This window comes from Hyla sarda, chromosome 5 (assembly GCF_029499605.1).
Source record: "Hyla sarda isolate aHylSar1 chromosome 5, aHylSar1.hap1, whole genome shotgun sequence".
In the NCBI taxonomy this organism is placed as follows: Eukaryota; Metazoa; Chordata; class Amphibia; order Anura; family Hylidae; genus Hyla; species Hyla sarda.
The window spans coordinates 323,886,120-323,910,732 of NC_079193.1; the positions used below are offsets into that span (position 1 = coordinate 323,886,120).

Genomic DNA, 24,613 nt, shown 5'->3' on the forward strand with positions numbered 1-24,613 from the left:
GCCACAGGCAAATAAGAGTTATATAAGTTAACCTATATACTTCCTTTTCTGAAAGGAAATGCTTTTACTGATTAATTAAAGCTCCCTCTCCCCCCAAATGAAAGTTCCGCAATGCAACACTATGAACTCCCTCTTCTGATCGCGCCCTCTCCTGCCTGAGACGAGAGCTTCATGTACATAGTCAGGCGCTCGTCTTACAGTACTTGCTGCATTCAAGTTCCCCCTATAGATCGATGTCACTGCGCTTATTGTATTCCATTGGCATGGACACCAATCTGGGGGCAGGCTTGTCTGCAGACCACAATGAGCAGGGATGAACCAAACTCATATGTGACCCATGAGTCCTGGCTAGTGGATTTCCACCCAATGTAGCCCAATTAATACCAATTACGTTAAAGGGTACTCCAGTGGAAAACAACATGTTTTCAAATCAACTGGTGCCAGAAAGTTTATTTAAAAAAAAAAAAAAAAAACTTAATCCTTCCAGTACTTATCAGCTGCTGTATGCTCCAGAGGAAGTTGTGTTGATCTTTCCAGTCTGACCACAGTGCTCTCTGCTGACTCCATGGCAGGAACTGTGCGGAGCAGGAGAGGTTTGCCATGAGGACAGTTCCTGACATGGACAGAGGTGTCAGCAGAGAGCACTATGGTCAGACTGGAAAGAATTACACAGCTTCCTCTGGAGCGGCTGATAAGTACTGGAAGGATTGAGATTTTTATATAGAAGTTATTTCCAAATCTGTATAACTTTCTGGCACCAGTTGATTTGAAAAACATTTTCGCCACTGGAGTACCCCTTTAAGAAACATCTGATCCCATCCAAAACCACGACGTTACCTATTTCCAGCCCCAATAAGAACAGACGACATGTTTTCCAATAAATGGTTTATTTATGCAATTTGTCAATTGACTTCAAAAGAAAAGACCAAGGCAGCTTGCAGCTTGAAACTGTACAGTTTTTTTTTATATATTGTTCTGTTCATCACCAGCCACAAGTGTACATTTTATTAGAAGATACATTGTTCATATTGTATTCAGTTCTCAGAGAGGCTCACAGTATTTAGTTTACTGAATTCTTAGGGTACAATCCCACGTTGCATGTGGATGAAACCCCACCCAGAAGGGCATGGTTTCTTCTGCATGTGCACAGGAACTATACCCTAAAACGGTGTCTCCCAACCAGCTTGCCTCCAGCTGTTGCAAACCTACAACTCACAGCATGCCCGGACAGCCGTGGCTGTCCGGGCATGCTGGGAGTTGTAGTTTTGCAACAGCTGGAGGCACACTGGTTAGGAACCACTGCCCAAAAGTTATGCTACTTTGTATTTCAACTGCACTGAAAAGTCACAGGAGGTTCCGAGCTTTATCTAAAGAAAGCATAAAAACTAAATAAATGAAAAATTCCTTAATTCATTCAAGTCTCTAAGATATCAGTTCCTTACGAGTGATGAAGGACACTGCTGTCTGCATGCAAAGGCCGAAACCCTGTAGGTACCTAGTCCTGCCTTCAGCTGTATCCAGTCAAGGCAACGCTCTGTGAGCTAAACACATCTATAGAAGCTGTACACAGCACTCAGGTCAGACTGTTTAGCTCGTAGAGCATTGTCCAGACTGGACAGCACAGCATGGCATGTACCTCTCAGCTGATAGCAGGACTAACCATGTAGAGGGCTTCTAGACTCTCAATGTGAACAAGAGTGTTCTACCTCACTGACAGCAAACTAGTATCTAAAAATGACATGGAGCTGAAACAAAGTATACCGGAAAACTGGATATTTTTTTTATTTACATAGTGATTAAAGGGGTTTTCTGGTGAAAGAAACATATTTATATAATGTTATTAGCCATACTGCACAGATCTCTCCATATAAGCTGTGCTGTCTCCCTTGTAACTGTGATATCACCTCACATGCTGTGAATGCAGAACTCCTGTCTTTGCTCCGCCCTCCACCCCTGTCTGTTTGGGATGAAACCAGTGATGTTAAGGGAGCTTATATTACTGCTTTTTCGATTTATAATTTAGATAAGGCAGCAGTGAGCTTGTTCTGATAGAAACCTACTGTGACTGGGAAAGGCTTGCTGCTGCTTTATCTAATGAGTGATAAATCTAATGAGCAGTTTTTATATATTGTTCTGTTCATCACCAGCCACAAGTGTACATTTTATTAGAAGATACATTGTTAATATTGTATTCAGTTCTCAAAGAGGCTCACAGCATTTAGCTCCCATTTAGCTCCCTACTTTACATCACTGGTCTCATACTGAACAAACTGGAGAGGAGGGTGAAGCAGGGACAGAAGCTCTGCATTCAGATATAGTGATGGAACATCACAGCTACAAGCCAGACAGCTCAGCTTATATGGAAGGTCTTTGCACTATGGATAATAACATTGTATAATAAGTTGCTTTATTATACTTTTTGACACCAGACACAGATTGTTTCTTTGGTTGGACAACCCCTTTTAGCTTAATTAGCATAAGAGCAAAATAAACTTTAAAATTGTTATTGTTTTACCTTGTTATTTCCATGCGGACACTTATGGCATATCCACACGGTATGTCACATATGTCTGATAGATGCTCATGGTGCTACACTGTTTATGTAACTGCCATTAACCTCTATGAGAGTTACATAAACTGCATTTAATATGCACATTGTCCTTGTTTTCGAAATCCTATGGCTGAAGCAAGCAGGTGTTAAAAAGCTGGGGGCCCCCAATCTAGAAATAATAGGACCTGCATCTATCAGACTTTATATCCCATGGGTATCCAATAAATGTCCCATTACATGGAAATGCAATTCCCTGTATTAAAAAAGTGAATATGCAAAATGTATACACATTTTTAGATTCCACATTTTGTGCTGATCTTATTTCTTATTATTAAAAGAGGGAGCTCCTATTTTAGACTCAGAACACAAAATAAAACAAAATAGGATATAATTCTGCCTCCAGCACCACTAGAGGGATCTTAGGAACTTCCTGCAGGTTGCTGCTTTCATTGTTTATAAGTATACTTATATGCTCCCTCTAGTGGCGGCAGACAGAATTCTATTTTTTAAAGGGTTACTCCGGTGGAGAACATTTTTTTTTAAATCAACTGGTGCCAGAAAGTTAAACAGATAGCAGATTACTTTTATTTAAAAAAATCTTAATCCTTCCAGTACTTATCAGCTGCTGTATACTACAGAGGACGTTTTTACTTTTCTGTCTGACCATAGTGCTCTCTGCTGACACCTCTGTCCATGTCAGGAACTGTCCAGAGCAGGAGAAAATCCCCATAGCAAAACTATCCTGCTCTGGACAGTTCCTGACATGGACAGAGGTGTCAGCAGAGAGCACTGTGGTCAGAAAGAAAATAAATTCCAAAAGAAATGAACTTCCTGTGGCGCATACAGCAACTGATAAGTACTGGAAGGATTCCGATTTTTAAATAGAAGTAATTTCTGGAGCCAGTTGATTGAAAAAATATATATATCTATTTTCCACCAGAGTACCCCTTTAAACGTGCAACTAAAAAGAGAGTTTTTATCTTTGTTTCAGAACAAAAAAAAAAAAAAAAGCAGACCTATGGAGATACATTTGACAGCATTTGAAGAGAAATTTGACAGCACAGAATCCTGGACCTATTAACATAATAAATGATTAATAATATGATAATTGAATGGTGGACACTTTATTGTATATACTGTATCAGTGCCATAGTGATGTGCCTCTTAGGCTGCATTCACATCTCGTCTTTGCAATACAGTTCCCGTATACAGTTTCAGTGAAAAAAAAACGTATGGAGCCGTATTGCAAACCGTATGCCAAATGTAGCTTCCGGTTGTGTACGTTTTGCATCATTTACGGTTTAATCCGTTTTTTTCCTGTACTCAAAACCGTAGTCTAATATGGTTTTATGTCCAGGTGAAAAACCGTATACAACCCGTATACGTTTTTTTTAAAATGGTGATCAATGGGAACCGTACAGAACCGTATGCGCGTACGGTTCCATCCGGTTTGCACAATACAGTTTTGCAGTTTGCACATGCGCAGTACACGCAGAAAGTTCTTCCCACAAATAGAACAAAACTAACTTTATTTAATTAAGGACAAGCATAAAACCGTAACCGTACATGGTTGTACATGGTTCAGTCCGGTTTTGAGACATACGTTTTTTTTTTTTTTTAAACCTGATACGGGAACCGTATTGGAAAAACAAGATGTGAATGCAGCCTCAGGTAGGTTGTTGCTTTATTGCAGTGTTTCCCAACCAGTGAGCCTCCAGCTGTTGCAAAACTACAACTCCCAGCATGCCCGGACAGCCTTCGGCTGTCCGGGCATGCTGGGGGTTGTAGTTTGGCAACAGCTGGAGGCACACTGGTTGGGAAACACTACCCTCTTGACTCAAAGTACTGAACTTCTAGAAATGATATATATTTGTTCTATCTCCAGATGCCCTAATGTCTTGAAATGGGGTTTTTCAGGATTAGAAAAAAACAGATGATTTCTTCAAAAAAAAAAAAAAAAAACTGCACCACACTAGTAACCAGGTTGTGTGTGGTATTGCAGCTCCATTCAATTAAAGTGAATGGGGCCAAGTTGTAATATCACGCACAACCTGAGGGCAGGTGTGGTGCTGTTTATTTTAATGAAATTCTCTTCCTGAACAACCCCTTTTAAGAAAACCCCATCAGATTGGTTAGAGGACTATACACCAAAACCATACAAGAAAACAAAGATCTACCGTTACATACATTCATGTGCCTAGATCATGCGCTACTTAGGGACCCTGCCATAAAAATTGTGCGTCACCTCCTCAGTTTAGCTTTTCAATCATTTGTGCGGCAGCTTTCCTGAGGCCTCTGAAGGGCAGGGCTTGCTGGGATGTGTAGTTCCATGGGAGTGAGAGACAGCTATGGGTTGCTTTGTTTTTTTTTTTCTCTGTTTAGGCTACGTTCACACTACGAAATCTGGACACTGCCAACCTCAATCGTCACTAGGACTGCGTAGACATGTGGGGGAGATTTATCAAAACCCGTCCAGAGGAAAAGCTGCCCAGTTGCCCATAGCAACCAATCAGATCGCTTCTTTCATTTTTCAGAGGCCTTATTAAAAATGAAAGAAGTGATCTGATTGGTTGCTATGGGCAACTGGGCAGCTTTTCCTCTGGACAGGTTTTGATAAATCTCCACCACGTTGCCCATAGCAACCAATCAGATGGTTTCTTTCATTTTTCAAAGGCCTTGTTAAAAATGAAAGAAGCGATCTGATTGGTTGCTATGGGCAACTCAGCAACTTTTCCTCCGGACAGGTTTTGATAAATCCCCCCCCCCCGTGTTGTCAACATTGACAGCAATGCAATCTCAATTCTTTTGGCGGGTCCAGAATTTCTGCAGTGGAATTCCGCAGTGTGAACGGTGCAGCAGAATCCCATTGGAAACAATGGGAGACTGCTGCACCAGAATTTCTGAACAAATTCTGCCTCTGTAGTGTGAACGTACCCTAAGGCCATGTTCACACAACTGAAATTTGTAAGTGGGATCCGGAGGAAAAAAATCCACTTGAAAACATGTTGTGAGGCCGGAATCAGAATTTCCACACCAGAAACATCTGGTGTGGAAATTCTGATTCCGGCCTCATAACAGGTCATTTATTTTTTTTTTTTTCGGAAATGCATTTCCATATATGGAGATGGTGCATTTCAGAGTGACACTAGCGCCGGAATGTTCCGGGCGGAGATTCTGCCAAACTCCTGCCATGTGAACATAGCCTTACAGGAATTTCTGGGGCGCTCTGCATATGAATAATAGAAGAAACCCCCTATTCAGTACATAGCCCCCCCCACTAGTTCTCTTCACATACATTCTGTCTCTTACAAAGACATTCTTATGTTTCTCCCCTGTAGTTACAAAAACTGTACATTACAAACAGTATAGAAACAAATTAAAAAGGAAAACAAATAAAAAGAATAATTTGCAGCACATTCTGGCTAATTCTCTATACGCAGTTAGATTTACAGATATAAAAGAAGTTGGACGTTAGAGCCTATTTCTCCTAGTGCCGGTGGGACACGGTTATAGCTGAAGACAGGTTACTAGTTTTCATCGGCACAAAGGACTAGAGCCAGCTCCGTTCTGTACAGCTTCCCTCCGTCTGATAAGGCCATGATGCTTTTCTTGTAGGTTGAAATGCTGTTAATGTCTAGTTCCTATTTAAAGAAGAGATAATACCTTGTAATCCAATTTGGAAAGTCAGGTGACCCCCCCCCCCCCCTCTCATTTAGACAGCGATGAATGTAAAAGATTCATAAAATCTCACTTGGCACTTTATACTACTGATTTGCTTTTATAGTTCTTGTTACATCAGCCCCAATTGCTGGACTTGAATCTTTACGACTTTATGGCTCAAGAATCGCAGTTCTTCTCTTTATCCGTCTTTATGAATTAACCAGATTTTTTAAATCTAATTTAAAACCAAATTATCCCTTCCAAAAATAAAAGCCGGAGCTTTACCTTTTTATCCTTCTCGCAGAGATCTTTCAGTAAGGCATCCAATTCATTTTCATCTATATAGCCACTGCCATCCTGAATGATAAATGGATAGACGTCAGGAGAGAGACACGCTTAATGTGCTCGGCCGCCGCCTTACGGAATTGACTTCATGCAAATGAGACGAGGAATCATTTCTTACTGACTTTTTTTTCTAATGAATTTTAAAGTTTCATTGTTTTATGTAGTCTGCGACCATCAGTGAGTTGTAACTAGCACGAGGCAACAATAGAAACAAGGAAACAATGGTGACTATAACAATACATTTAGGCTATTAAACAGGTTATCCAGGAATAGAAAAACTGTGCTAATTTCTTTCAAAAACTGCTCCCCGTCTGTCTCCAGGTTGAGTGTCGTTCTGCAGCTCAGTTCCATTGAAATGAATGGAGAGAAGTTGTTATACCACATCCAACCTGAGGACAGATTTGGAGCTGTTTTTGAAAGAAATTAGCTCAGTTTTTCTATTCCTGGATAACCCTTTAAATAGGCACTGTTGTTTCAGCAACTTTTTTACTAAATCAATAGTACTGCATCGTGCACACAGCGGAATACATTACAAAGTTTCTCATATTTATTTGTTTTATTTAGGAAAAGTTTGTTAAAACTGTTATTTAAATAAACTTTTCCTAAGTCAATAGTACAAGTGAATATGAGAAACTTTGTAACGTATGTTATCAAAGAAAAATGTCCCATTCTCCTCTTATCAGTCTCCTTTCCTACCCCAACTCCATTCACTTCGAAAAACTTCTCAAATCTGTGCTAAGGGGCCAGATGAACTGAAGGATCACTGAAGGATCAAGTTGCATGCTGTCCATAGAAGCCTATGGATAGGGGAGGAGGATAGAAGAAGTTGAATGGAGAGTGGCTAGAAAAAAGCAGAACCAGGTGGAGAGACTACAGACAAACTACAGTTATGTTCTGGAACAAGTCTGAGGTGTGGGAATACTTCTAAGGCCATGTTCACATGAAGGAATTTCCGAGCAGAATCTGGTAGAAAAACTCCACTCAGAAATGTTATTGCAGCAGAGTCCCATTGCCTTTAATGGGATCCTGCTGCACCGCGAACATGGTGAAATTTCTGCGTCAGAAACATCTGCACGTCATGTCAATTATTTTGGGGGAATCCTCTCGGAAATGGATTTCCGTCTATGTAGACTTTGCATTTTGGATGTTGTCAAAGCGATGGCATGTTGTGAAGGAGCTTGCTATTTGCAGAATATCCGCCCGTGTTTTCTGGGTGGACATTCCGTAAGTATTCCGCCAAGTGAACATAGATCCAAATAGGTGATAGAGTTATAAACCTTGTAGACATCTAAAATGGCTAGAGATTAGTGTAGCCAGTGTTGCTTGCTTGGGGCTGCTGAAGGTAGTCAGAAAGCTCCCATTGACTTTAAAGGGGTACTTCAGTGGAAAACAATAAAAAAAAAATAAAAAAATCAACAGGTGCCACAAAGTTAAACAGATTTGCAAATAACTTCTATTTAAAAGTCTCAATCCTTCCAGTACTTATCAGCTGCTGTATACTGCAAAGAAAGTACTTTCCTTTTTTAATTTATTTTCTGTCTGACCACAGTGCTCTCTGCTGACACCCCTGTCCATGTCAGGAACTGTCCAGAGCAGGAGAGGTTTGCTATGGGGATTTGCTCCTGCTCTGGACAGTCCCTGACATGGACAGAGGTGTCAGCAGAGAGCACTGTGGTCAGACAGAAAATAAATTCAAGAAGAAAAAAACTTCCTGTGGCGCATACAGCAGCTGATAAGTACTGGAAGGATTGGGATTTTTTTTATAGAAGTAATTTACAAATCTGTTTAACTTTCTAGAGCCAGTTGATTTAAAATAAATAGTTTTCCATGGAAGTACCCCTTTAATGGGAACTGCGTACACAGCCTAGCACCCCATATATTTTCGTAAGCTTTTCAGACTATAAATTCATGCCCTTCTGTCGCTAAATCTATACGCTTTGTGGATACCCAGTGATTCATATGGGAATGAAGCCTTCCAAGATTTCTGTTGTAGTATTGTGTTGAACTGGTTTCATGAGAAATTGGAATCCTTAAAGGGGTTATCCAGGAAAAAATTATTTTTTTTTATATATGAACTGGCTCCAGAAAGGTAAACAGATTTGTAAATTACTTCTATTAAAAAATCTTAATCCTTTCAGTACTTATGAGCTGCTGAAGTTAAGTTGTTCTTTTCTGTCTAAGTGCTCTCTGATGACACGTGTCTCGTGAACCGCCCAGTTTAGAAGCAAATCCCCATATCAAACCTCTTCTACTCTGTGCAGTTCCCGAGACAAGCAGAGATATAAGCAGAGAGCACTGTTGCCAGACAGAAAACAACAACTCAACTTCAGCAGCTGATAATTATTGAAAGGATTAAGATTTTTTAATTGAAGTAATTTACAAATCTGTTTAACTTTCTAGAGCCAGTTGATATATATAAAAAAAAAGTTTTTTCCTGGAATACCCCTTTAACTAAACTAAAGGTAAGGGTGGACGCAACTATACACGGTGTGATAATACAGCATTTATAGAAATCTATGTGGCCAAATTGTATCTTCTTCTCCTCTATTAGATGATATCATATGGTTAAGACCAGTGATCTCTAAACCATGTACCTTCAGCTGTTTCAAAACTACAACTTCCAGCATGCCCAGACAGCCAACGGCTGTCCGGGCATGCTGGGAATTGTAGTTTTGCAACAGCTGGAGGTCCACAGTTTGGAGACCACTAATTTAATCAATAAGAATATCTCACAATGTCCTTAATATAGTCAGCCTGGTGCATTAGAAATAAGTAATTTTCGGTAACTTAGGCCCATAATGTGAATATCAAAGAAAAGATTTATTTTGAAAAATCAGAAACTTACCTTGTCATATAATTCAAAGGCTTTGTTAAATTCTTTGCCACACATCTTAACACCCTATAAGATAATAATAATTAATAATAATAATAATAATAATAATATTCTAATATAAATACGTATATATAGTTAACAGCCACAACACCAAGTACAAACTTTAAAAAGAGAGATACCAGCTCCAGTTTTAATTCATTTGGATAGAACTGACAGTGCTGGGGTAACTTGGTCAGGGTAATTGAGTTGGGGCCCAATATACTAGGGAGGCCCTACTGTCTATTGAGCTCTCTATATTTCTTTTATCCTGCTGAGGCTCTGATAGGCCGAGAGTTATGTGGTTGGGATTTCATGAAGGTCCATCTACTCCCAAGGGATTCTAAAGGGCAGTGCTGAGAAAACGTCTGATACTAGTCAGATGCCATGAGAGTCATTGTGACCAGCATGGTGGCACAGAAGTCTGGCACTAGAAGGAGACATTTATGGTAGGCATCTGGGGCACAAGGAAATCTCAGTGGCTTTTTTTTCAAGACAGTAGGGGCTAAAAAAAAAGGGCCTAAAAAATCTTCTCAATATGTTTCTTAGTGAGGAAAGAGGTTTTGTATCTTGGAGGGGTCCCCAACCTGGACCTGGCACAGTAGCCCCCCCCCCCCTGCACCTTTTTACCCTGGAGCTCTCTCTCTCCTCTCTATCTTTTCTCTCTTCCCTATCTTCCCTCTCTCCCTCTCTTCCTCTCTTTCTTCCTCTCTCTTCCTCTCTCTCTCCCTCTCTTCCTCTCTTTCTTCCTCTCTCTTCCTCTCTCCCTCTCTTCCTCTCTCTCTCTTCCTCTCTCTCTCTTCCTCTCTCTCTCTTCCGCTCTTCCTCTCTCTCTTCCTCTCTCTCTCTTCCTCTATCTCTCTTCCGCTCTTCCTCTCTCTCTTCCTTTCTCTCTCTCTTCCACTCTTCCTCTCTCTCTTCCTCTCTCTCTCTCTTCCGCTCTTCCTCTCTCTCTTCCTCTCTCTCTCTTCCTCTCTCTCTTCCTCTCTCTCTTCCTCTCTCTCTCTCTTCCTCTCTCTCTCTCTCTCTCTCACTTCCTCTCTCCCTCTCTTCCCCTCTCCCTCTCTCTTCCTCTCTCTCTTTTCCTCTCTCTCTTCCTCTCTCTCTTCCTCTCTCTCTCTCTCTTCCTCTCTCTCTCTCTCTTCCTCTCTCTCTCTTCCTCTCTTCCTCTCTCACTTCCTCTCTCTCTTCCTCTCTTCCTCTCTCACTTCCTCTCTTCCACTCTCTCTCTTCCTCTCTCTCTCTTCCTCTCTCTCTTCCTCTCTCTCTCTCTCTTCCTCTCTCTCTCTTCCTCTCTCTCTCTCTTCCTATCTTCCGCTCTCTCTTCCTCTCTCTCTTCCTCTCTTCCTCTCTCTCTTCCTCTCTCTCACTTCCTCTCTTCCACTCTCTCTCTTCCTCTCTCTCTCTTCCTCTCTCTCTTCCTCTCTCTCTCTCTCTTCCTCTCTCTCTCTTCCTCTCTCTCTCTCTTCCTATCTTCCGCTCTCTCTTCCTCTCTCTCTTCCTCTCTTCCTCTCTCTCTTCCTCTCTCTCTCTTCCTCTCTTCCTCTCTCTCTTCCTCTCTCTCTCTCTTCCTCTCTCTCTCTTCCTCTCTCTCTCTCTTCCTATCTTCCGCTCTCTCTTCCTCTCTCTCTTCCTCTCTCTCTCTTCCTCTCTCTCTCTTCCTCTCTCTCTCTTCCTCTCTCGCTCTTCCTCTCTCTCTCTCTTCCTCTCTCGCTCTTCCTCTATCTCTCTCTTCCCCTCTCTCTTCCTCTCTCTCTCTTCCTCTCTCTCTCTCTCTCTTCCTCTCTTCCCCTCTCTCTTCCTCTCTCACTTCCTCTCTTCCTCTCTCTTCTCTCTCTTTTTTGAGAATGTAAAGGAATTTAACTCATACCTGAAATTTTAGAAGAAAGTTTTCTTGGACTGGCAGCAATCTTAGGAGAGAACAAAAAAATAAGGTTGTAATATAAAACACTAAAGCAATGCATGGGCTGATACAGAACCTTTATAAACAACAAATACAAAAAAGAAAGAAAACCATCTCTCACCATCTTCCTGGTATACAGCTACATGAATGATCAGAAGCAATGACCTGAGGCAAATGTGTACACTGGCAACATGTAGTTCAGCATCCAGGTAAAATCATCTTCTTTAAAGGGGTACTCCACTGGAAAACATTTTCTTTTAAATCAACTGGTGCCAGAAAGTTAAACAGAAAGTTACTTTTATAAAACAAATCCCAATCCTTCCAGTAGTTATCAGTGGATGTATACTACAAAGGAAGTTCTTTTCTTTTTGAATTTCCTTTCTGTCTGAGCACAGTGCTCTCTGCTGACACCTCTGTCCATATCAGTAACTGTCCAGAGCAGGAGAAGTTTGCTATGGGGATTTTCTCCTGCTCTGGACAGTTCCTAAAATGGACAGAGGTGTCAGCAGAGAGCACTGTGGTCAGACAGAAAGGATATTCAAAAAGAAAAGAACTTTCTCTGTAGTATACATCAGCTGAAAAGTACTGGAAGGATTGGGATTTTTTTTATAGAAGTCATTTACAAATCTGTTTAACTTTCTGGCACCAGTTAATAAAAAAATAAAAAATTATTTTCCAGTGGATTATACCCCTTTAAGAGCAAACTTGAAAAATTGTTCACACTACATGTACAACAGTGCGACAGGCCTAATGCATTTCGGTCCAAAGACCTTAATCATAGACTCATTTTAAGGGTATATGATTAAGGTCTGTGAACCGAAACATGCCAGGCCTGTCACACTGTTTTATATGTCGTGTGAACAATGTTTTCAAGCTTGCTATTAAAGAAGATAGTTTTACCTGGATACTGTCCGCTGAACTCCGTGTTGCCATTAACATAAAAACGTCAAGTTTTATATATACTGATAGAATTGGGTAGAGGAGACTCCATTTTTGTGTTCAAAGACTCCATTTTGTATGAAGACTTGATTATTCTCGGTCTAAGTGACTGCATTCTATCTTTCTTGTTTTTTTCTACATAACAAACTTTAAACTTTTGAACTAAGAGACGATGGGTACCTTATCTTCAAGAATGCAGACACTTATCTTTTTTTCTACCCCAGATGCGTCCTTGAAACAATGGTTCATTATATTTGAGCTTAAGCAATGTATATTTTGTATTTAACTTTCTTCTTACTATGTGAAAGATTTATGGTTTTCCTGTGTTTGTACAATGTAAAGCTTACTGAGCACGCCTTATTGAAAATGGGCTATATAAGAAAATACACTGCAAGAGGGCAGGCCAGTTCTGCCTTCAGCTTACAGAGACAACACTTGTGTTTGTGTCGTGATTTTGAATGGCAGGTAGTGTTGGAAGGAACGTTGGGTGACTGCAGCCCCATACAGGCTTTCCACACACAAATTGGGCATCCGCTGACAGAAGACGTCTCGGCTTTTGGGGTCGAACTTAACATATACGTTCTTGAAAAAAAATATCTGAAGATTGGGAAAGCAATAGCGAAACGTTGGGTTTGGCATGTGGCTAAGTTTGCTATCCCCCCCACTAGTGTTTATGTGTACCGTACACTGTTGCTATATGTTTTTACTATTCCTGATAGCATTCACCTTGGGTGATTTATTATTGTATTTGATGTTATGGGTGTTACTAGATGACACAAGTAGGGATCATAATTGGATTTCCTGTATTTATATAGAATGTTATTTCTTAGCCACTGCCTCTAGTTCTTGTTCACCCGGACATTTCCTTTGCATTTATGTATCTATTTTAATTGCTTTTATGATGTTATGTTGATTCTGTAATTTTTTGTACCAATAAAATATTCTTGACCTACAAACACTTGTGTTTTTCTGCCAATTCCGGGGAAAATAAGTAAAACTGCCTTCAAGAAGAATCTGGTGCAACTTGGATCAACAAGCTGGCAGAGAAGACAAGCCCCACATTTTCAGTGCACCTTGCTTGATAAGGAGGTGTGGCTTATCAGAAAGTGGGTGTGGCTTTAAAGGAAGTAATGTGACTTAAATGCGCCAGAAATGCAACAAAAACATGGTGTAAACTTAGACTAAAGAGTCTAAAAATGTGCAAGGTTTTCATACAGCCCTATAAATCTGGTGCATTCTTAGACTGTCTAGTCTAAGTTTACACTGTCTAAGATTTTTATTTATCTGCCCCATTGTGTTATGTCTATTGCAGTGAATCAATGGTGATTTATGAATCCACCATGTGTCATGCCCCACCCCTGAGGTCCTGAATTAGGCAACACACAAACACACAACGTTCCTCTGACTATTATGATATAATGTTTCATGAAGAACAAAATAAAGCAAAATAATTAATAAATAAGTAATATAAGTATAAAAAAACATGCATCCAGTATCCGCTCTGCACTGTTACTAATGGATCAAATCGCTTATAACTGGAACAATTCCGGCAATAACAGTATATTAGGGAGTTGCTCATAATGTTCTTCCCTAATGTAATATTTCTAGTGGTTCATATCTAGACTCCATAAGCTCTGTTGTACTGTAAGTGCTGTAACTTCTTTTCTTCTATGGAAAATAGAAATTACAGCTCTATGGAACAGTATATGACAATAATAAATGTATTATTCCATCAATTAGGCCTAAAAATGTAATAAGAGCCATTAAAGTGCATCTCCATCCAAGTAAGCTGATGAATGTTCCTCTGTGCTCCACAGCTGCTCTCCCTACTGTAACAGAGATGAAAACATGTAGATGTTATGAGGCTTCTGGTCACCCGGTCACCCACCTGCCGACACAGCCCCCTCCTCTGTAATTGTAATAGGAATTCTCTTGACATCGGGAAAAACATAGAAACATAGAATGTGTTGGCAGATAAGAGCCATTTGACCCATCTAGTCTTCCTAATATTCTGGATACTTATGAATAGTCCTTGTCCCTACCTTACATGAAGGATAGTCTTCTACCTATTTATATCTTATATGAAGGATAGCCTAATGTCTATTTCTATCTTATATGAAGGATAGACTTATGCCTATCCCTATCTTATATGAAGGATAGCCTTATGCCTATCCCTATCTTATATGAAGGATAGCCTTATACCTATCCCTATCTTATATGAAGGCTAGCCTTATACCTATCTCTATCTTATATGAAGGATAGCCTTATACCTATCTCTATCTTATATGAAGGATAGCCTTATACCTATCCCTATCTTATATGAATGATGGCCTTATACCTATCTCTATCTTATATGAAGGATATCCTTATACCTATCTCTATCTTATATGAAGGATAGCCTTATACCTATCCCTATCTTATATGAAGGATAGCCTTATGCCTATCTCTATCTTATATGAATGATGGCCTTATACCTATCTCTATCTTATATGAAGGATATCCTTATACCTATCTCTATCTTATATGAAGGATATCCTTATACCTATTTCTATCTATATATATATAAAACTCAATGTGTGTATGTATGTATGTATGTATGTATGTGTGTATGTTTCAGCATCACGTCCAAACGGCTAAAGATATTAACATGAAACTTGGACACATGTTACTTATATGTCAACAACAAACATAGGATAGGTGATTTAACCCTTACTCACCTCCATTTGCCAGGGGCAGGGTTTATGTTTAAAGTCCCATACAAGTCAATGGAAATATATGTTACTGCATAACTTCCAAAAGGCTGGAGATATTTCCATAATACTTGGTCACATGTTACTTATATGTCCACTTAAAATGTAGGACAGTTAATTTAACCCTTAACTATCCCCATTTGTGAGGGTCAGGGTTTTTGTTTAAAGTCCCATGCAAATCAATGGGAAATATATGTTCCCACATAACTTCCGTACCGCTGGAGATATTTCAATACCTGGTACACATATTACAGGTCGGGATAGGAGGTCGAGATATGAGGACGGGATAGGAGGTCGGGATAGGAGGACGGGATAGGAGGTCGGGATAGGAGGTCGGGATAGGAGGTCGAGATAGGAGAAAGGGATATGAGGAAGGGATAGGAGGTTCGAGATAGGAGGACGAGATAGGAGGACAGGATAAGAGGTTGGGATAGGAGGTCGAGATAGGAGCTCAGGATAGGAGGACGAGATAGGAGGACAGGATAAGAGGTTGGGATAGGAGGTTGAGATAGGAGTTTAGGATAGGAGGTCGAGATAGGAGGACAGGATAGGAGGTCAAAATAGGAGGTCGGGATAGGAGGTCGGGATAAGAGCTCAGGATAGGAGGTTGAGATAGGAGGTCGGGATAGGAGATCAGGATAGGAGGTCAAAATAGGAGGACAGGATAGGAGGTCGGGATTGGAGGTCGAGATACGAGGTCGAGATAAGAGGATGGGATATGAGGACAGGATAGGAGGATGGGCTAGGAGGACGGGATAGGAGGTCGGGATAGGAGGACGGGATAGGAGGATGGGACAGGAGGACGGGATAGGAGGACGGGATAGGAGGACGGGATAGGAGGTCGGGATAGGAGGACGGGATAGGAGGATGGGATAGGAGGACGGGATAGGAGGTCGGGATAGGAGGTCGGGATAGGAGGATAGGATAGGAGGAAGGGATAGGAGGTCGGGATAGGAGGACGGGATAGGAGGTCGGGATTGGAGGTCGGGATAGGAGGTCGGGATAGGAGGACGAGATAGGAGGACGAGATAGGAGGACGAGATACGAGGACGGGATAAGAGGTCAGGATAGGAGGTCAGGATAGGAGGTCGAGATAGGAGAACAGGATAGGAAGACAGGATAGGAGGTCAAAATAGGAGGTCGGGATAGGAGGTCGAGATAAAAGGTTGGGATAGGAGCTCAGGATAGGAGGTCGGGATAGGAGATCAGGATAGGAGGTCAAAATAGGAGGACGGGATAGGAGGTCGGGATTGGAGGTCGAGATAAGAGGATGGGATATGAGGACAGGATAGGAGGTCGAGATAGGAGGACGGGATAGGAGGTTGGGATAGGAGGTCTGGATAGGAGGTCGGTATATAGGGTTGGGATATGACAACAATATATGAGGACTGGATATGAAGTCAAAAGCTTCCTCTGTTGATTCCCCTCCACAACAAGGATTAGGAAGGAAAAACCGGACAACACCGGGTACTCAGCTAGTATTATATGAAGGATAGCCTTATACTTATCTCTATCTTATATGAAGGATAGCCTTATACCTATCCCTATCTTATATGAAGGATAGCTTTATACCTATCTCTATCTTATATGAAGGATAGCCTTATACCTATTTCTATATTATATGAAGGATAGCCTTATGCCTATCTCTATCTTATATGAAGGATAGCCTTATGCCTATCTCTATCTTATATGAAGGATAGCCTTATACCTATTTCTATATTATATGAAGGATAGCCTAATGTATATCTCTGTCTTATATGAAGGATAGCCTTATGCCTATTTCTATATTATATGAAGGATAGCCTTATACCTATCTCTATCTAATATGAAGATGGAGATGCACTTTGCAGTACTTAGCAGATGCATTAGTTAGTGCACTTAACCATTCGTGCTCCACATAATAAATGTTGCACGGCAACTGGAACCACACACTTGTGCAGCAGGTTTCTCATTGCACAAAAATCTGTGCTAAGGATGAATTTTTCCCTATGCCCTTCAATGGGCTTACTGTATATCCAGAGGCTCCATGTATATGCTGTATATCCAGAAAATTTAAGTGTGGACATTCCTCTGACAGCGGAGTGCAGGCAGAACATGCTGGCACTAGGACAGCTCGGAAATGCCGAGCTCATAGACAGCAATGCATTTCCGTGCAGAGTCCACAGAAAGAATAGACATGTCTATACTTTCTGCAGACGCCAGAATTTGAATTTCTGTGCCAGATGGAAACAGTGCAGCAGAATCCCATTGAAATCAATGGGACTCTGCTGCTGAGGAATCTTTGTGCGGAATTCCATCTTGTGAACATAACCTTAGGGTAATTACTGCATATGGCAGAGACACGTTGTGGGCTTGAAAGCTATTAATGGGGTACTCCACCCCTAGACATCTTATCCCCTATCCAGCGGTGGGACCCCTGCGTTCTTGGCTGCAGCACCCCAGACATCCAGTGCACGGAGCAAACTTTGTTCCGTACCGGGTGACTGGCGATGCAGGGTGGAGGCTTGTGATGTCCTGTTCACGCCCTGATTGTGACGTCCCCTCCCATAGGCTTGCATTGAGGGGGCGCGCCCGTGAAGTCACAAGCCTCCGGCGCTGAACCCATCAAACGCCGGGTGCAGCACGGGGATCATGGGGGTCCCCAGCCACCCCATGATGATCAGACATGTTATCTCTTATCCTTTGGCATAAATCTGTAGGTGCCTCAAGCAGTACAATCTGACAATGTGGCCCCTGGGACAGAGGAAATGAGAACCCCTAAATGATAATTTTAGACATTTCGAGGAGAAAAAATAGAGGGACAGCACCATATACATCTATAAGAAGAGATGCGATTTATTATTTATGGGGAATACAGGTATTTATTAAAACAGACAATCAGGGGAGTGGACCTGTCCTCTGTATAGGCCAAGATGTGGTATTTTCCCCTGTTACATCTCTCCAGATGAGATGTGTATGAATTGTAGTTACTGCACCAGGTTTCCTTTAAAGAATTTGAAAACATGGCTGGGGATTATATGCCAAAGCCAGAATCTCTGCAAGAAGGAAGAGTTACCTATTTTACCCTTCGTGGAGTAAATTTGATTCTGGCTTGGCATTTGAAAGGAAAGTTGCCTCCAGGGGGCGCCACTATATTTACATCATCTTGTCCTTATAGCCTCAGTGGTCCGGACAAATCATATGTGTCTGTATATTCGACTCTCAGACTTGTACATCATTGGTAAATTAGTTTGTGGATTATAACATGAAATGTTTGCTCCTGTTAATAGGTTTAGTTTACGCTTCAATGTAAGCTGCTCATTCAGTGCAACAGGGAAAAACATTATAAATTGAAGTTTATGACAGAATGCCTAAGAAGAAATGCTGGTTTTGTTAAAGTGTACCTGTGGTCAAGAAAAACTTTTTATATTATGTAGATAATAGGTGATCCCTCAACATACGATGGTAATTCGTTCCAAATGAATCATTGTTTGTTGAAACCATCGTATGTTGAGGCATCTGTGCAATGTTAAATATAGGAAGGTATGCTCACCTGTCCCCGCCGCTCTGGACCGTCACCGATGCCCTGGATTTCGCCGTCCATCACTGCCACCGTGTCCCCGGGGTGTCCCCGCCGCTCCAGACCGTCTCTGCTGCCTGGGATTGTCGCTCTTCATCGCCCTCATCACGTCGCTATGCACGCCGCTCCTATTGGATGAAGGGACGGCGTGCGCAGCGACGCGATGACGACGATGGAGAGCGACGGCGATTGAGGGGATCCCAAAGAGGACGGTCCAGAGCGCCGGGGACATGTAAGTGATCGTCACCAGACCACATGCGGCACCTTAAACAGCTATCTGGTGGCAGCTGAAGCAGTCTGCGCTGTCGGATAGCCGTTTATGCGATGGCCCCGACATACAAAAGCATCGTATGTTGATGCTACCTTCAACATGCGATGGCCTCTGAAAGGCCATCGTATGTTGAAATTATCGTATGTCGGGGCCATCGTAGGTCGGGGGGGGGGGGGGGGGGGGGCACTGTATATCTGTAATATACATAGGTTAAAAGTTGTGTATATTTTTGGGTGAAAAATGCTGTCCTTGCAGCTATTGCCTGTGTGTCTCTATGATGAGTCCAAAAACAGGAAGTGATGGCGGGACAAGCAGGGATATGTGCAGACTCCTGGCTTTTCAATCATCCTGATGTATAAGCCTGTTATAGAGCCTCAGTGCACACTGTCCTGCTTTTTCTTAGTGCACAGATCCCTGCTTGTCCTGAGTGCACAGATCCCTGCTTGTCCACCCTCACTTCCTGTATTTGGACTCATCATACAGAGACACAGGCAATAGCTGTAGGGACAAAAACATACAAATTATTTAACCAATGTACATTACAAATATACATATAATGGTATTATCTACATCATATAAAAAGTTTTTGTTGATGACAGTTACACTTTAATAATATTGGACATGTAATCGCAAAATAAGCCTCAGATTTTTAGATCATAACCTCAGCTAATGTGCAGTTCTTAGCGGAGCTTTACCCTGCGGCCAGTTCTTAACCCCCTTACTATAACCTGTCACCCAAAGGGCCACCGAAATTTGTTATGTCATCTGTGTTGTCTGTTACTGACCACAAGTCTGTAATGTCTGTAGGTATTCACAATGTATCCTGCTTATTCTATAAATGTTGATATTTAGGAAATATTTCTATCTCTTACTTGCAGGCATAGGCCTCGTTCACATTCGCATTTAGGTGGTTCATCAGGTTTTCTGGTATTTTTTGATGGCATTAAATAGCACAGTCTGCAGCACTATTCTAACCACACAAAAGCAGATAGGGTCCACTTTCTGTTATCTGAGACCTATTTATATAAACACACTGTATCGTCTGCTGATATCGATGGCACAGGAGGCAACATTGTTGCACTTCAAGGTAGGTTTGTTGCAGAAAGGTAGGTTTGTTGCAGAAAGGTAGGTTTGTTGCAGAAAGGTAGGTTTGTTGCTGGTGCTGTCTTCTGAGTGGGGGTAGAGAACTGGGATCCTGTGGACCCGATAAAATACTTGTGGGTGTGGGCAGTATTTAGACTGTTGCGAGTGAGAGCTGGCAGTCATCCAATATACTGCAGGCCCAACTAATGAAAAAACGACAGCTCGTACTTGGGGTCCAGCCGACCAATTAGTCTTTCCCAAAACAACAATCCACACTTATAAAAGGGGGGGGGGGGGGGGGGGGGAGTGTCTTAAAACATACCTTTTATTTAAATTATTAAAAAGCTAACCACTTCAAAATGTGAACACAATCACCAATAAATAGTTTGCCAGCCACCGCTGGTCTTACCGGAAATTATAATTATAATTGCTGATATGATCTTATATTAGAATTAACACAAAACAGATTTTCAGCCCCGACGCTTTTCTACCACCGTTCATGGCGTCCTCAGGGGGATATTTGGTTGTAACCACATTAGGTCACGATAAACTATCAGTAATACTGTTTTAGTAATAGCATTTAGGTCACAATAAACGACCAGCCATACTGTTTCATTATGAGTAGCAATAGGTATACAGATGGGATATTTCTTATATATTGTTTTTATTCCCCAAACAGTTCATATACCACATATCAGACACCGATTGATACAATGTAAAAAAAAAGTGCCTCAGAATGGGCCTTTCCTGAAATACAAGAAGAGGAAAAACATCCCCATTCAGAGGGTTCCATATATATATATATATATATATATATATATATATATATTTATATAAATATGGTAGACCATGAGGGACAATATGACATTAGGGCCCCACTAATCCCACACCCTCCTGCAAACCGCCTGCAGTATCTTAAAGGGGTATTCTGGTGGAAAACAGTTCTTTTCAAATCAACTGGTGCTAGAAAGTTATACAGATTTGTAAATTATTTCTCTTTTCAGTCTGACCACAGTGCTCTTTACTGTCACCTCTGTCCATGTCAGGAACTGTCCGGAGTAGGAGCAAGTACCTATAGTAAACCTCTCCTGCTCTGGACACTTCCTGACATGGATAAAGGTGGCAGCAGAGAGCACTGTGGTCAGACTGAAAAAAACGTTACAACTTCCTCTGTAGTATACAGCAGCTGATAAGCACTGGAAGGATTAAGATTTTTTAATAGAAGTCATTTACAAATCTGTTCAACTTTCTAGCAACAGTTGGTTTAAAAACATTTTCCCCCCATCGTAGTACCCCTTTAAGTCCTGGTGGCCTTCCCTTCTGTGGACTCAGAAGTGACCCCTGTGTGCAGCAGCAGCCTGGGCTACAGTGGTGCTCCCTCCCAGTGGTCTGGCGGATGACAGAGCGCTGGAAAGAACTGATGATCACGACTGGACACACAGGTTACGGGAATGAACAGTAAGGCTAGGTTCACACTACGGAACCTGTGAATAATGCTGGCAATGGGATCCTGCTGCAGAGTGCACAACACAGTGAAATTCTGACGCCAAAAGAAAGATCTTGCCCTTTTTTTCGGCAGAATCTGCATGGTCCGTGCGTCTACTGATTCAGGCCACACTCCTGAGGTGTATTGATCCGGGCAGAAATTCCATAGTGTGAAACTAGCCTAGTAGTCAGAAATTCAGCAGAAGCAGAACTAAATGGGGTATTAAACTAAAAAAAACGTTGTTTTTTTAAAGAATATATATATATATATATATATATATATATATATATATATATATCTCAACTGGTTCTAGAAAGTTAAACAGATTTGTAAATTACTCTTATAAAAAAGAATTTCCAATAATTATCAGCTGCTGAAGTTGAGTTGTTGCTTCTGTCTGGCAACAGTGCTCTGCTGCTGCCATCTCTGCTTGTCTCGGGAACTGCACAGAGTAGAAAAGGTTTGCTATGGGGATTTGCTTCTACTCTGGACAGTTCCCGAGACAGGTGTCATCAGAGAGCACTTAGACAGAAAAGAACAACTCAACTTCAGCAGCTCATAAGTACTGAAAGGATTAAGATTTTTTTAATAGAAGTAATTTACAAATCTGTTTAACTTTCTGGAGCCAGTTGAGATATATATATATATATATATATATATATATGTATATAGTTATTTTTCCTGGATAACCCCTTTAAGAAAACTGTTCCAAGCAAGGGTCTAGTTGAGGGAAGTGTTTCCCAACCAGGGCGCCTCCAGCTGTTGCAAAACTACAACTCCCAGCATGCCCGGACAGCCTTTGGCTGTCCGGGCATACTGGGAGTTGTAGTTTTGCAACAGCTGGAGGCACCCTGCTTTATTCATTGCATGCATTGTAAGCTAACATGTTGCATGCTGCACATTTCATCCTCTACCATCCAGTAATGTAAGGACAGTGATATATATGTAAGCTTACCTCGCCATCTCTGTGAGCCCCAGCTTCCCGTCATTGTTTGAATCAAACATTCTAAGCTGCACATAAAAAAGAAAAAAAAACTCGAATGAATCATTTTGTTTTAAAGCAGATGACCGATAATATTAACAATTTCTGAATTCAAAAAGTTAAAGACATTGAATCGGTCCAATAATATTTAGGAAAACCAAACCATAATACATATACAGAATACATATCATAGGCTGCAATCTTATTGATATCAGCTAAACCAAATGTGTTACACATTAATATGTGGAATTAGTATATGTTCCCATGTACTATATATGCTGCAGATTTTCTGCTGGTAATACAGTTATAAAATATGTAGCATATATATTACATGAGAATGCACTTTTATTTTCAAATCCAAATTCTCATTAAAATCTGCATGCAAAACATGCACAATACGTTGTTTATTATGGCGTTTTTGCTCCCGTAGACGTCTATAAGAGAAAAAAAAACAACAAGATTTTGTTATAAAAAACGCCATAGTCTTAAAGGGGTACTCCGATGGAAAACAATATTATTATTCTTTAAATCAACTGGTGCCAGAAAGTTATACAGATTGGTAAATAACTTCTATTAAAAAATCTTAATCCTTCCAGTACTTATCAGCTGCTGTATGTTCCAGAGGAAGTTGTATAGTTATTTTCTGTCTGACCACAGTGCTCTCTGCTGCCATCTCTGTCCGTTTCAGGAACTGTCCAGAGCAAAAGAGGTTTTCTATGGGGATTTGCTCCTAATCTGGACAGTTCCTGACACGGACAGAGATGGCAGCAGAGAGCACTGTGGTCAGAATGGAAAGAACTACACAACTTCCTCTGGAGCATACAGCAGCTGATAAGTACTGGAATGGTTAAAATTTTTTTTATAGAAGTAATTAACAAATCTGTTTCAGATTTAGCAAAACTGCCACTAAGCCCAAAACTGCAGAAAAACACCAAAGATGTGTAAAAAAAAAAAAAAATAATTATAAAAAAAAAAAAGTGAAGTAGGTTTGACGTTTCATTAAAAAACCCTATTGACTTTTAGCTAACAACTGGCGGTTTGTATGCATTTTTTGGGGCATTTTTGCTAACAAACCTTATAGAGCCCTATTTGCCTTAGTTGCCCTGTCCCTTATAATAATTGCTGTACTTTCCGGATTCTGTCACTCCAGGTAATGGATCTATGACTCTGCTTATCATTAGCTGATTTTATTTACACCAGGGCCAGCCAAATAACACTTCCTAAGTGGCCTATACAGGGATGCCACTGCCAGCATATGTATATTGTACAGTGCCATACAATATCTGCTACCACTATACAGTGCTGAAATAATGTCAGCGCACGCTAAACAGATAACAGTTCCATGAATAATCTAAAATCGGGGCCATACAATTAAAGGGGTATTCCAGGAAATAACTTTTTTTTTTATATATATATATATCAACTGGCTCCAGAAAGTTAAACAGATTTGTAAATTACTTCTATTAAAAAATCTTAATCCTTCCAATAATTATAAGCTACTGAAGTTGAGTTGTTCCTTTCTGTCTGGCAACAGTGCTCTTTGCTGACATCTCTGCTTGTCTCGGGAACTGCACAGAGTAGAAGAGGTTTGCTATGGGGATTTGCTTCTACTTCGGACAGTTTCCGAGACACGTGTCATCAGAGAGCACTTAGACAGAAAAGAACAACTCAACTTCAACAGCTCATAAGTACTGAACAGATTAAGATTCTGTTTAACTTTCTGGAGGCAGTTGATATATATATATATATATATATATATATATATATATATATATATATATATGTTTTTTTTCCTGGATAACCCCTTTAATATTACATTTCTATATTCATTGGTGTTTTCACTAACTTTCAAAAAATAGTGCAAGTGAATATAACCAACTTAGTGATGTATCTTATCAGAGAAAAATGTTCCTTTCTGCATGTATCAAGCTACTTCCCCCCTCCCCCAAACAAAAAAAAACAACAACTTATCATTCAAATTCTGCCTAAGGAATCTGACTCCCTGAGCAATCAGGTTACATGCTGTCCATAAAAGTATATAGAGGGGAGTGGGGAAGAGGGGGAGTGACTGGAAAAGGCCAGCTACAGGCAGAGACACTGCAAAGAGACTACAGAAGTTTATAGTATTAGACCTCACCCCAGGGCTGGATTAAAGGGGTACTCCACCCACAGACATCTTATTCCCTATCCATAGGATAGGGGATAAGATATCTGA

The 24,613-nt window shown here is 40.8% G+C and overlaps 1 protein-coding gene across 1 annotated transcript in view; it reads right to left on the bottom strand.

Moving 5' to 3' along the window:
- Nucleotides 1-5,160: 5,160 nt before the first annotated feature.
- CALB1 (calbindin 1) overlaps nucleotides 5,161-24,613 on the bottom strand; it is a 150,381-nt gene continuing 130,928 nt past the window's right edge. The window contains exons 7-11 of the mRNA XM_056522313.1: nucleotides 22,372-22,427; nucleotides 11,296-11,335; nucleotides 9,402-9,455; nucleotides 6,497-6,568; nucleotides 5,161-6,192 (exon numbers count right to left, since the gene is read on the bottom strand). Coding sequence (XP_056378288.1) covers nucleotides 6,079-6,192; nucleotides 6,497-6,568; nucleotides 9,402-9,455; nucleotides 11,296-11,335; nucleotides 22,372-22,427 — 336 coding nt within the window. The 3' untranslated portion in view covers nucleotides 5,161-6,078. The remainder of the gene's footprint in view (nucleotides 6,193-6,496; nucleotides 6,569-9,401; nucleotides 9,456-11,295; nucleotides 11,336-22,371; nucleotides 22,428-24,613) is intronic.